Below are 13,828 nucleotides of genomic sequence, written 5' to 3' on the forward strand. Positions count from 1 at the left end.
CTTCAGAGCGAGGTGAGTCTCCTCTCTAACCTTGTAAGAGGGAATTATCCCCATAGATGAATTAATTGGATATGTGCTCCTATTTGTGGGGGCTACGTACGCACAAGGTGACGAGAGTCCGTGCGTAGCTACTATTATGCGTAAGTCCGGGTAGTCTAGGACCCAAAAGCATGCTCTACTTGTAATATTTGGTATCTTGTTGTCGATTTAAAATGCTTAAATCATATTGAATTGGTAAATGAATTTCTAAAGGAATTAAACATTATTTTCTTGACCGTTAAAGAGAATTGCTATTTTTTTGGGTAATTGTTTTTCCCTGATGAAGTCTTGATTGACTGTTTGAATGCGTGTTTCTATGTGTACCTGCGTCGCATGTATGATTCGCGAGCGGGGTGATTATTTATTTATATTTGACCGCGTCGCATGTATGATTCGCGAGGGGGGTAATAGATGCATCTATGGTTCACGTCATTCGACCCTCTGGCAGTGCACGGTTTAAATATTGTTGGATCGTGCCGTACGTCCTCGGCATGATTTGCACATGCTTGTATTGCTTGCCTTGATATTTATAAATGAGGATATTGCTTCCTCGAATTGAGAATAAATGTATAAATGATGAAAACGAATTTGGAAATTCCCTATGAATAAGAGAATTGTTTACTTGCTTCATGCTATTGAGTTACAACCATTTTTTATAAAAACCCTCGATTTACTGTATTATTGGTATATTATTATTGGACCACTAGTAAGTGTCGAAGTCGACCTCTCGTCTCTACTTCTTCGAGATTAGATGGGATACTTACTGAGTACATGTTGTTTTTTTGTACTCATGCTACACTTGCTGTGCATTTTTGTTGCACAGGCACATATACCCCTAGCGGCCCAATGGGCGTAGAAGCATGGATGATATAGAGACTTAGGTGAGCTGCATCTCTCGAGGCGATCTGCAGCCAGCATAGTCTCTTTCAGTGTATAGTTTTTACCTTCTGTCCAATTTGTATTCTGGACAGTTATTGCACTTTATTTGATTTCCTAGAAATAGCTCATGCACTTGTGACACCGGGTTCTGGGATGATTATGGGATTATTAAATATTAATTTTGTTAAAGACATCATCTTATTTTAATGAATTTCATTATTTCTTGTTTAATGTATAAAAGGAATGATTTCAATAAATACTAAAACAGAAATTTAATTAACTTCTTGGTGTTGGCTTGCCTGACAGTGGTGTCCGGCGCCATCACGACCTTTAGTAGATTTTGGATCGTGACAGTGTTCTTTTTTTTTTTATGGTGGAATAATTGTTTGACTGTTGAGCTTTTAATCTTTTGTCACCCCTTTCTCTCTTAGTTGGCGATGTTGTTTTAATTACATCAAAGGGTAAAATACCGTATGTGGCAGAAATAGTGAGTTTTCGAGCAGTCCGTTCCAAAAGAAAAATTACTGCCCAAATGTAGATGTGCGGTTGTACTACCACCCCACGGACATGCCAGATGGCCCTGCATATTGGCGTAGGGAAGATGAGTTGTTCTTTAGAACTGAAGGCAATACTATGTCTTCAAAAAGCATTGAAGGAAAATGCAAGGTGCACAAAGTGAAGCAATTCTGTAAATTGGTTGAACCGAGGCCCAATGATTACTACTGTGGGTTTGAATACGAACCTGCCAAAAAAAAACTCTTCCCTGAAGAAGCTTATGTGTAAGTTTTCGTGGTTATGTTATGACTGCACCATTTTTTACTGTTAGAGTACCTCTTTGGTACTTATCATCAATAAAATACTTTAATATATATATATATATATATATAAAGAGGCCAGTTCCTTGGACTCTTCAGCTTCTATTTCGGAATCCTGCATTGTCAAGACAAGCAAATCAAATAAGGCTCGGATGATGTAAATACTTTTTGGGAGTTTTTGAAGAATTTGGATAGGTAGTGGCATATATTATATTTTTAGTTTTAAATTCTTATACTTTCTATCTTATTCTTTCTTGTTGAATTCTTTTCTGGGGTGAAAGAATTAAAAATTATTGAGGAATCATGTCAGTTTAAAAGTCCGCAAAATATTATAATTTACTGCATAATTTAGAAGAGGTTGAACTTGAGTTATTTTCATTAACATAATAATGACGTTTTATGTCTTCTGTTGCACAATTTTTAGGAGATATAGGATAATTATTCTGATAGCAGTCTGGCAAATAGAATCGAGGAGATATTTCATAATAACAAGCAAGAAAAGTATCTGGAGCTTCTCAATACAACAAAGTGGTTCAGTACTGAGGTATTTGTGTACTCTTTAGATAGTTTTCTTGCTTAATAGATGGAATAATATATTATTAAATTCATATTTCTTACAATTAATAAATCTTTATTGCAGACTATGGAGTCTTTCTTTGATATTTTGGGTGCAAATTTCGCAGATTCCTATTTTTACAGCATCTTACATGTCGTATGTGACTCCAATTTTCTTCATATATTTTCCTTAGACATGTACACCATCCATGTATGCAATTTCCTTTCTTTGGTTCTATATCAGTAAGATAAGCAGTTACCCGTCAAAGAAAATAGATATCCAACAACTACGCAGGCATAAGAAAACCCACAAAAAGGTAAAGGAAAATATACTATGGCTAGGACAACAATGCTAAAGCATGAGTATAATGCCCATTTGTTTTTTTCCATCAAGATCTTTCTTCCAGTGCTGGTTATGAATCACAACTTTGGAGCATGTGCTGACTTGAGAAAGAGGAAAATTTACATTTTTTATTTCGCTGATCAACGTGTGGAAGATTATAAGCCGTTGATTTTTTTGCTGGTATGTCTTCAGTTATTTATACAAGTACCAATTATTTGAAATACTCGTACTGACATTATATTTTCAGATTAGATTATTGGAGGACTCCATTGATGCTGACCAATTCAAAGTAATCAAGATGAAAGTTATGCTATTGCAGACTGATTTTTCAAGTTGTGGACTTTTTCTTTGCAAGTACTTTGAGTATTGTGCGAATGAAGAAAAAATTTCTTTCGATCACGTTAGTAGTGAAATCTCATTTATATGCTTCTAAGAATTATTTTTGTGGACAGTTTTCTACTTAATTTCTCAATATTCATGTAAATTTATTTTTATTCTAATCATAATTATGTTTTCTAGCTTTTAATAGGGTTTTCTTTTCCGGTATACTGCTAAAATAGCACGATCCATCTTGTTATATGAAGTGTCGAATAAGGAGAATCAATTCCTCAGACGTAGATATATATATATATATATATATATAGCTTGCATAAAAATTACTGGTATCAGAGCCAATAAATTATATATAATTATTTTATTGGCTCTGATATATAATAATTACTGGTATCAGGACAGTTTTGCCCTTTTTTCGAAGTGAAAAAGAAAAAAGTTATTCTTATGGGTAATCACAACTTTATCATTGTTCACTTTACTTTCTCTTTCTAGATTTATTAAGAAACAAGTCCCTTTTTTCATTTTCAATATCTGTCTACACTCGTAAAGAGAGAGAGAGAGAGAGAGATACACACACACAGAGAGAAATTTATGAAACTTACCCTTTAAATGCCTCAATTTTCAAAAAAAAAATTCCTAAACTTCTTTTTCAAGAGATTTGATCTTGTCTCTCAAGACTGCTTTTTATACAGGTTTTCAATCCAGAGTATAGCACCCTTAAGACCCAGAGAAATTGAATTTTTTCCAATATCTCTGTTATATAATCAAATCCGATTGAACCACGCGGCCAAACCTCTCCCTATCGCCAAGTTTAGCTGAGTAGGTTTTGATAGCGCATTCTTGACAGAAATCACCTTCCCTAAAATATACGCATATGGACAATAAGGAGGAGGTGTGAGATCTGCTAATGTTTGCTGGAAATTGTGGGATCTAGGGTTTAGGGTTTGGGGAAAGAGAAACAATGATCTATATATATAGGTTCAGATTTAAGCCTGAGCTAAAATTTGGAATGGGCTCACAGATAATAAGAATCCAGCCCAAAGGCAAGCACATATCTATTATATATTTTGTTATTTCCTTTTATTTTAATATTACATTTTTATTTCCTTTTATTTTACTTTCCCTTTTATTTTCTATATCTCTGTATATATGGAGACATTATTTGAAATTTCTGAATATAGAAATAGTAACAATTAGCTTTCTGATTCGATAAACATAAAGCCACAAAATTTGACTAGTTAAATTTAATGTTGTACATAGGTTGGTCGGAAAAAAAATTCCAAAGAAGTCTGCCATACATTGAAAATTATTATAATACGTAACACTTCCAATTACACGTGTCAAAAATCGATTGGCTTACCTAAATATATTCTAATTTGTGGACTGATTAAAGGAAGTTAGAGCAGAGAATTTTATCTTATGTCTCCTTCTGCTTTTGTTCTCTTCCTTTGGTGTTCTTCTTCTTTTGAGGAATAAAAGGAGGAAAAAAAAAAGAAAATAAACAAAAGAACAGAGTTGTAATATGGAGGGAAATATAAGTAACGTGATCAAATATTGGATTGAAGGAGAAATTGAAACTTTTATTAAGGTATGGCTATCAATTTATGCATCACTATGTTATTGTTATTTAGTTACTAAAATTCTTCCAAAAGGTTTATTTAGGCTCTTATCTTTTCTCCCTATGATTTGTTTTTTCTTTTATCTCCCTCTCAAAATTAACTCTGTTCATCTTTGTGGTAATACTGCTTTTTTCATTTCTTGGCTTTGCAATTTTAAGCTTCTTCTCCTTGCTTTTGACCAAGGTCCACTTTCTGATTCTTCACTTTCTATCACTAAATTTATCATCCTTGCTTGCCTCCCCATCAAGATTCAGCAAAAATCCCAAGAAAAAACTGAATTTTATGTGCAAAATGGGGTTAATAGAGGTAAACTTCATCAAAATGGCCATTTTCGTAAAACCCCATTAACAAAGTCAGCAGAAAAAGTTTGTGGTGCACAAACAAGAAAGGATTTTGACAAAAATGGCCATTTTGAAGAAACCCCATCAACAAAGTCAGCTGAAAAAGTTTCTGGTATACAAACAAGAAAGTTTAACAAAAATGGCCATTTTCAAGAAACCCCATCAACAAAGTCAGCTGAAAAAATTGCTAGTGTACAAACAAGAAAGGATTTGACAAAAATGGCCATTTTCAAGAAACACCAGCTCTCAACTCAACTGCTAGAACTGAAAATAACCCTTTTCAAGATGGTCATTTTCCTGAAACCCCATCTCAAAAATCAGCTGAAAAATGTACTGGTGTTCAAAATAGGAAGTATAGTCATCAAAATGGCCATTTGCAAGAAAGGCCATTTCTATCTTCCGGAAAATCCAAGTCAGTTCTGAATTATGGCGTAAAGGCACTTCTTTTCGCCTTAATTATTAGAGTGTATGACTATAGTGACTACATACATCCCTATATCATTTTGGTTATTTATTGCTTCCACATATACCTTTGCTTAGAAATCATTCTAGCCATTGTTTCGGGCTTGGCCCGTGGGCTTCTCGGGCTCGAGCTCGAACCACAGTTCAATGAACCATATCTATCTACCTCATTACAAGATTTTTGGGGCCGGCGTTGGAATCTCATTGTCACTCGTATCCTTCGCCCCACGGTATACAATCCAACTCTAAGCCTCTCCACAAACATTTTGGGCCGGAAGTGGGCCCCACTTCCCGCCGTGATGGCAACGTTCGTTGTGTCGGGCCTAATGCACGAGCTGATATTTTACTATTTGGGCCGGGTTAAGCCCACTTGGGAAATCACCTGGTTCTTTTTGCTACATGGGGTCTGTTTAAACATTGAGATTTGTGTTAAAAAGGCGATTAATGGCGAGTTTAAGCTGCCAAAGATTATCGGGACGATCTGGACCGTTGGATTTAACATTTTTGAGATAATCCCTCAACACAAATTCACTTACATTTCATGTATTGTGTTATGTGTAAAAAAATGCAAAAAATGTTATGCTTGAGATTCAAACTACAACCTAAAGTAATTTTTGAAATATACATTTGTCACTAATTCACTATAGTAAAGGCTTTCTTTTTATTAAAGGAATTATACACAAAAGAAGTTTGTTTTTACTCTATTTGCCCAATAGTATAATTTGTCGTCAAAGAAATTCAGTTGAAGCTCCTTCATCACATGTTACTCTCCTTGGTCCGCGAGATCCGGCCTACAACTAACTCGTATCAGGGGCGAAACTATATATCTTAAAGAATGGTCAATTGATCATCTTTTGTTGAAAAATTACACTATGTATAAGGAAAATATTTTTTAAAATATATAACATGTATTGAGCATCCTTTTTGGGGAATATTTTTAATTTTTTTAATGTTGAACACTCGTGGACAAATTTCTGATTTCGCCACTGCATCATATCCTAGTTCAAAGACTTTAATAATAAATGTTAATTTAGGATCCTTTATGTCAAAAGTAAACTAGAAAGAGGAAAGCAGAATGTCCCTAAAACGACGTTTACTTTGGAAGAAGTCCTGGGTATGGAAAAATCTTTGGTAGGGAGCGTTTCCCTCCGAATGGGGCCCTACGCGGCGCGATCCAACTATAGTCGGGCTCCAATATGGGTACCGGACATCGGGTGGGAAACCAAAAGAAAAAGAAAACATTGTATCTTTCGTAGTTTCATTCCTTATTGTATTTGCCAATATTGAATTGCATCTTACCTTTACCTCAAAAATTAAAATATTGAATTTTGAGATGAACTTTCAAATATATCTTTTGAAGTTGTGGTGAGAAGATGTATTTGAAAGAGACCCTTCACCCACGCACAAAAGCAATATAATTACTTTCATATTCTATTTTTTTAATAAAAAAAATACAGCTATCCTGACATATAAAATTGTTTTTTTTTTTTTAAATAATATGCAGTTTAAGCTGGAAAACAAAGAAACACATTTTAATTTGGCCAAATACATACGCGTCTCCTTAAATTGTTGCAATTTTTTATTTTGATACCTAGACTAATATTTATTTCTATAGACACTCCAACATCATTAAAATTGTGCCTATTAAATACAAATTAATGACATAGCACATTATACGAATATACACTTTTTTGGGGGGCTTGAAATGATGAAAAGGTTGTATTTCCCCTTAATGATGTTGGAGTATCTAATAAAGACATATTCTAATTTAGGTATCAAAATGAAAAATATAATCAACTTTAAGAGACCGTATATGTATTTTGCCTATTAATTTATTATATATTAATGAGTCACAATATATATAATCTACAAAGTCACAATTTGCTTTTACAATTTAATTATGGACAAGTCTGGAAATAACATCTGAAATTTCGATGGTTTTCTTTACAGGGAAACGCTTACTTAATTATAAAAAGAACTTAATTTTACATTATTCGATTACTTAAATGATGACTTTAATAATTTATAATAGATTGGTAATTTGGATAATAAGACAAGACACCTACAACAAGATATTATAATACACGCTAAGATTGTACAAATTTTTGTATTATCAATGTATAAAAATTATATTGATAAAAGATTATTTGAATTGTTAGTGTAAAAATACTAGATCTGCTTTATATATACCAGATCTCCTTGATCATGTGCAATATATCTGTCCTAATTATTAAATATATCTCAGATGAAGACTAATCTAATTATGTGAACCCTCCCCAACCCCACTTCAAGATGTCCTCTAGGTCAATCATCATTACATGTATTTTTATTCTTCTATCACAAATAATACAGGGGATTTTAAGGACCCGTTTGTCCATAAAAAATAAAAAATAAAAAAAAATGTGTTTGTCGATGAAATTTTGCAAGTTTTTGAAAATTTTTCGAAAATGAGTTTTTCAAAAACCAAAAAGTGATTTTAACCACTTTTTTCAAAAAAAATTTAAAAAAAACTTTTTTCCCCACTCACAAAACAGCAATATTTTTTCAAGTGAAATGTATGTCCAAACATAAATTCAAATTTCAAATATCATTTTTCAACTTAACTCCAAATATTTTTTTTAAATTACAATTTTTATGTCCAAACCTACTTAAATCCAGCCATCTTCCCAAAAGAAGAAGAAATAGAAGAGAAATGGAAGGGCAGATCCACAATTTCATAGTGGTATGGGCTATTGTTTTAACATCTTTATGTTACTCTCACACCATAGCCAAATTCTTTCCCAAAGGCAAATCAAGATTTCTTGCTATAATTCCCATAGTTTGTCTATTTTTCATTCTTCCTCTCTATCTTACCTATATTAATCTTGGTTCTACTACTTCATTCTTCATTGCATGGCTAGCCAATTTCAAGCTTCTTCTTTTTGCTTTTGGTAAAGGTCCTTTGTCATCAACTCCACCTTTGCCACTTTCAACATTCATTCCTTTGGCTTGTTTGCCTATTAAATTTCAAACATCATCAACTAAAACCACCCAAAAGAGCACAAAATCAACTTTAAATCTTGTTACCAAATTTGCACTTCTAGCCATTTTGATAAAGGTGTATAACTATAAAGACCATTTGAATCCAAAAATCATTCTCTTCTTCTATTGTCTCCACATTTACTTCGTGCTAGAGATCATGTTAACCACGGTTAGCACCATGGTTCGAGTCGTGAGTCGAGTCGAGCTTGAACCACCTTTTGATGAGCCTTACAAGACTAGCTCGCTTCAAGATTTCTGGGGTAGGAGGTGGAACCTCATGGTAACCAACATACTCCGTCTGACCGTTTACGATCCTGTCCGGTCTATAATGTCAGACCGGATCCCGAGGAAGTGGGCCCCACTTCCTGCCGTGCTCGCGACGTTTTTCGTGTCCGGGCTAATGCATGAGCTGATTTTTTACTACATATCAAGAATGAATCCTAGTTGGGAAGTCACATGCTTCTTTATCATTCATGGAGTGGCTTTAACTCTTGAAATTGTGATCAAGAAATTGTTGAATGGCAAATTTTTGGTTCCTAGGATTATCTCAGGCCCATTAGCACTAGGATTTATAATTTTGACCAGCTTTTGGTTGTTCTTTCCACCATTATTAAGGGGCAAACCAGATGTTAAAGGATGTACTGAATCTCTTGCTTTCTTAGAATTTATTAGGTATGGTAAACTAGTTAGTCCTTCCAATATCACATGTCCATTATTGTAAGATTAGGTTAGTTTGGTCATTTAGTGATAAATTGTTTGGACATAAGAACTGTAAAATTACGAAAAAAGTGGGGGGGGGGGGGGTGGAGGGAATTTCAAGTGAAGATGGTATTTGAAAGTTAGAGTTGTTTTTGGACATAAATACAATTTTTGGTTGTTTTTGAAGTTTTATGAGCGAATTGAATTGAAAGATCCTTTTGGAGTTTTTCAAATTTTTGAAAAATTCCGAAATTCATGTTCAAGTGAAAATTGAAAATTTCATGGCCAAATACTAATTTCCAAAAAAAGTAAAAAATAAAAAAAATAAAAAATAAAAGGAAAAATTGTGTATGGCCAAATGGCCCCTAAATGTCTGTCAACAATACATCATGGGAAAGAGTAGCGTGCAACTTAAATAATTTATAATTAAAATTAAAAGAAAAAAAAGTCTCCTAACCTTAGCTTACTTTAGAAGAATAATGTGAATTTGACTTTGACGGGGTCAAAATCAAGAGCATAAGATATGCATTATAATATATTTTCCAAGTGCCATTATTTGAATAAATTAGTCAAAATACATAATATATGGACATTCTCCTTTTATAATAAATGTATTATTGTCACTATAGGTCGGCGGTTCAAGTAGTCTATTAATCCTTTTTACAAATAATTAAACATGTTTGAATTTTGAAGGAATATTTATTTCATCAAAAGCGATCTAGTTAAGACTGGTTGTTATATTGTATTTCTCAAGAACGATACATGATGAGATGGATGAGATCCATTCACACTTTATCGAAGACTTACTGTAAATTTGCAATGCAAAGAGAGGTAAATCAAGAAATTTAAAGCAATTTAATAAAATGTTGTAAACGTTATTAATCTTTATTTTAGAGTTTACTAATATACACTTATTACTTATAGTTGAATTTCAAATATTTGATTTAAGAAATCAGATCTCCTTGATCATGACATCAACAATATTCTTGTTGTGTTTCCACTACTAAAAGTATCATGTCCGTATACATTGTATGTTAGCTTTTGACAAAGACAAAATTAGTGGGCGTGTGGACATAAGAATTGTAAAATTCCAAAAAAAAGTTGAATTTCTTTTAAAGTAAAAATGGTATTTAAAAATTAGAGTTGAGTTGTTTTTAAATTTTAGTAAGTGATCTGAGTGAAATTTTTGAAAAATAACTTTTTGAAGTTTTTAAATTTTCGAAAAATTCCAAAATTCATCTTCAAATGAAAATTGAAAATTTTATGGCCAAACACTGATTTCGAAAAAAAAATCAAAAAAGTAAAAAAATCCATATGTCCAAACGGGCTCTTAATTTTATCACGAAAGTGCATCTTAAAATTCAATGACATTAATAGTACAAGACACATACGATGTTTCAACAGTAGGAATTTTCACATGGCATTCAAATTAATTCTATCATATCTTATACAACCTTGGTATTAAAGGAGAAGAACAATTGTACATGAAAAATTAGCTAGACAAGGTCCATTGTGAATAAAAATCTGAGAAATTAACTTGAATAGTCATCCGCTCAAACAACAACGATGACGACCCAGTAAAATCCAACAAGTAGGGTCTGGGGAAGGTAGTGTGTACGCAGACCTTACCCGTACCTCGAGGAAGTGGAGAGGTTGTTTCCGATAGACCCTCGACTCAAGAAGACGAAAAGAAACAAATTTATATATACATTAGCTAGGGGCTGTAAATATTATTGGTCGAGCGGTCAAATATGTAAAAAAATTCAAGATCTTACAAGAGTGGACATGTGATATTAGTTGGACTAACTAGTTTCCCATGCTTGAGGAATTTTAAGAAAGCTAGAGATTCAGTACATGCTTTAAGCTCCGTCTCACCCCTCAAAAATGGTGGAAAGAACAACCAAAAGCTGGTGAAAACTATAAAAGCTAGTGCTAATGGTCCTGAGATAATTCTAGGTATCCAAATTCTGCCATTCAATACTTTCTTGATCACAATTTCAAGAGCCAAAGCCAATCCATGAATGAGAAAGAAGACCATGACTTCACCACTAGGCTTCAATCTTCCAATGTAGTAGAAAATCACTTCATGCATTAGTCCCGAGACGAAGAACGTCGCGAGAACAGCAGGAAGTGGGGCCCACTTCCTCGGGATCCAATCTGACATTATAAACAGGACAGGATCGTAAACGGTCGGACGAAGTATATTAGTTACCATGAGGTTCCACCTCTTACCCCAAAAATCTTGAAGTGAGCTAGCCAAGTAAGGCTCATCAAAGGGTGGCTCGAGCTCGACTCGAGTCACGACACGAACCATGGTGCTAACCATGGTCAATATGATCTCTAACATGAAGTAGATGTGTAGGCAATAGAGGAAAAGAATGATTTTTGGATGCAAATAGTCTTTATAGCTATACACCCTAATCAAAATGGCTAAAAGTGCAAACTTGGTTACATGATTTAAAGTTGACCTTGTACTCTTTTTGGTGGTTTCAACTTTTCTAATTGATGGATTTTGAAACTTTATAGGCAAACAAGCCAAGGGAATGAATGTTGAAAGTGGCAAATGTGGTGTTGATGATAAAGGACCTTGACCAAAAGCAAAAAGAAGAAGCTTGAAATTGGCTAGCCATGCAATGAAGAAAGAAGTAGTGCCACCAAGATTAATAGAGGTGAGATAAAGAGGAAGAATGAAAAATAGACAAACAATGGGAATTATAGCAAGAAATCTTGATTTTCCATTGGGAAAGAATTTGACAATGGTGTGAGAATAACATAAAGATGCTAAAACAATAGCCCATACTACTATGAAATTGTAGATCTCTCCTTCCATTTCTCCTCTTTTTCTTCTTCTTGAAAAATGGATTGAAAGAAAGAGATGAATTTTGTTATTTTTTGATAGAAAAAAACATATTATATGATGGTTGACTTAAGAAACATGTGAAGTGGGGTTGGGGAGAGATGGCATCTTTCACATAAAATAATTATGCAGTCGTCATCTAAGATACGTTTACTAATTAGGAAATATATTCTGCACATGATCAACACAATCTGATTTTTTGGAAAGAGTTTTAATTGCTCTTTATACTGTCATTGTAATCAAGTTGAGTGGTAAGTACTTATTCTTTCTTAACCAGAAGTCGCCGGTTCGAGTTCTTGGGCATGGAATCGCCTTTGTTAGGGAACGCTTTACCCCAATGTGAGACTTTCCGGCGTGAATCCGAATTTAATCGAACCCCAATATGGATATCGATCGAATGAAAACCAAAAAATTATTTAATAACATAATCTATAGGTAATAGTAATTAGTAAGTGTAGACCATTTGAGAAAATAACACTTTATTGTTCTTTCTCTATGTAAACAATAAAGGATCCAAGTCATCCAAATTAGACCTCATGGGAGAGGCTCCGATACCTAAAAAAAGTAAAGCAACGTGAAATTCATGTTCATTCACTTAGGGCAATCAGACAGACTTGATTTTATTTAGCTAACAGCTAGGAACACAAGAACTAGATACAAGCATGGGAACAGATACTTCACTAGCTACATAATTAAATTACTTAATAACAGGTAGTTAAATACTTCCCTTGGCGGCTACATGCATTTTATAAAACCAAAAACATAGTACCAATAGGAGATAAATCGGTTAGAAAGATTGACTGAAGGGTAACGGAGTGACCACACTGCGCTGGGTAGGTTCAGAGAGTCATTTTTCTTCCCTTCCTCGGCGCGGCCGCGGTGCATTTTTGTGCGGTCCGCGCCAGTCTCCAGCACAGTATATAAAGTCGGGATTTTCAGTCATTTCTTCACTTTTTCAAAACCCAAAACATAAGAGGCGATTTTTCAAACGATTCTACTTCTTCAAAACGATTGGTAAGTGATTTCTAACTGATTTTCTTTACTCCTTAACATCCTTAAACATAATTTCAACTTCAAAACAAAGGTTTTAATGGGGGAATTGGGAATTTAGGGTAGAACCTAGGTTTTTCTAAAATTGGGGGTTTTGGACCTCAATTCGGGGTCCGATTCCAAAATAACTTACATATTTGAGTTCATGGGGGAATGGGCAAACGGGTCTTGGTTCGAACCTCGGGTTTTGACCATGTGGGCCCGGGGGCATTTTTGACCTTTTGGGGTAAATTGATGAAAAAGCTATAATTAGTCATTGGGTTTGATTTGTCTAGCACATATTGATATCATGAAGTCCTTATTGCATAGATTTGGTCGAGTTGGAGCCGAATTCGAGAGGGAAAGCGGTCGTGGAGGATTGTATTGGCCGTGGAAGTTGAGGTAAGTGTTTGGTTTGACCCTAGCTTGAGGGAATAGGAGTCGAGTCTTGTTTGCTAATTGCTAAATGATCGAGTACGATGTATAGGCATGGTGACGAGTTCCTATATATTGGGGGTTAGCATGACCGTGAGTCCTTATATGTGAGTTGTTTGGATATTGTTATGCCTTCCATGTTATTAATGGCTTCTATACATGGTAAACACCTTGTGAAAGATATTGTGATTGTAGAACTTCGTGGAGCATTGGCTCGGTCTGAAATACAAATGGTGAGGGTATGTGAAATGAGAAATGCCTTAGCGCTTGACACGAGTGTTAATGAGAGTTAGGATATGGAAATGAAAGAAAAAGAGGAATAACGATTTACTCTTGCATGGTTGTTATTGGTTGTCTGTGTACCCTTGTTGGGATTTCTCATTTCACATACCCTCACCATT

The 13,828-nt window shown here is 34.3% G+C and overlaps 2 protein-coding genes across 2 annotated transcripts; one reads left to right on the plus strand and one right to left on the minus strand.

Moving 5' to 3' along the window:
- Positions 1 to 4,369: 4,369 nt before the first annotated feature.
- Positions 4,370 to 5,987, plus strand: LOC109217509 (acyl-CoA--sterol O-acyltransferase 1-like). The gene is given in 2 exon segments (XM_019381766.1): positions 4,370 to 5,275; positions 5,278 to 5,987. Coding segments are annotated over 2 exon segments (1,485 nt in total). The 5' UTR covers positions 4,370 to 4,486; the 3' UTR covers positions 5,974 to 5,987.
- Positions 5,988 to 10,877: 4,890 nt separating this feature from the next.
- LOC109217507 (acyl-CoA--sterol O-acyltransferase 1) lies at positions 10,878 to 11,936 on the minus strand. The gene has a single exon (XM_019381763.1). It carries the CDS (start codon positions 11,934 to 11,936, stop codon positions 10,878 to 10,880), a length of 1,059 nt encoding a protein of 352 aa, XP_019237308.1.
- Between the last annotated feature and the right edge of the window lie 1,892 nt (positions 11,937 to 13,828).

This window comes from Nicotiana attenuata, unplaced genomic scaffold (genome assembly GCF_001879085.1).
Source record: "Nicotiana attenuata strain UT unplaced genomic scaffold, NIATTr2, whole genome shotgun sequence".
Taxonomy (NCBI): Eukaryota; Viridiplantae; Streptophyta; class Magnoliopsida; order Solanales; family Solanaceae; genus Nicotiana; species Nicotiana attenuata.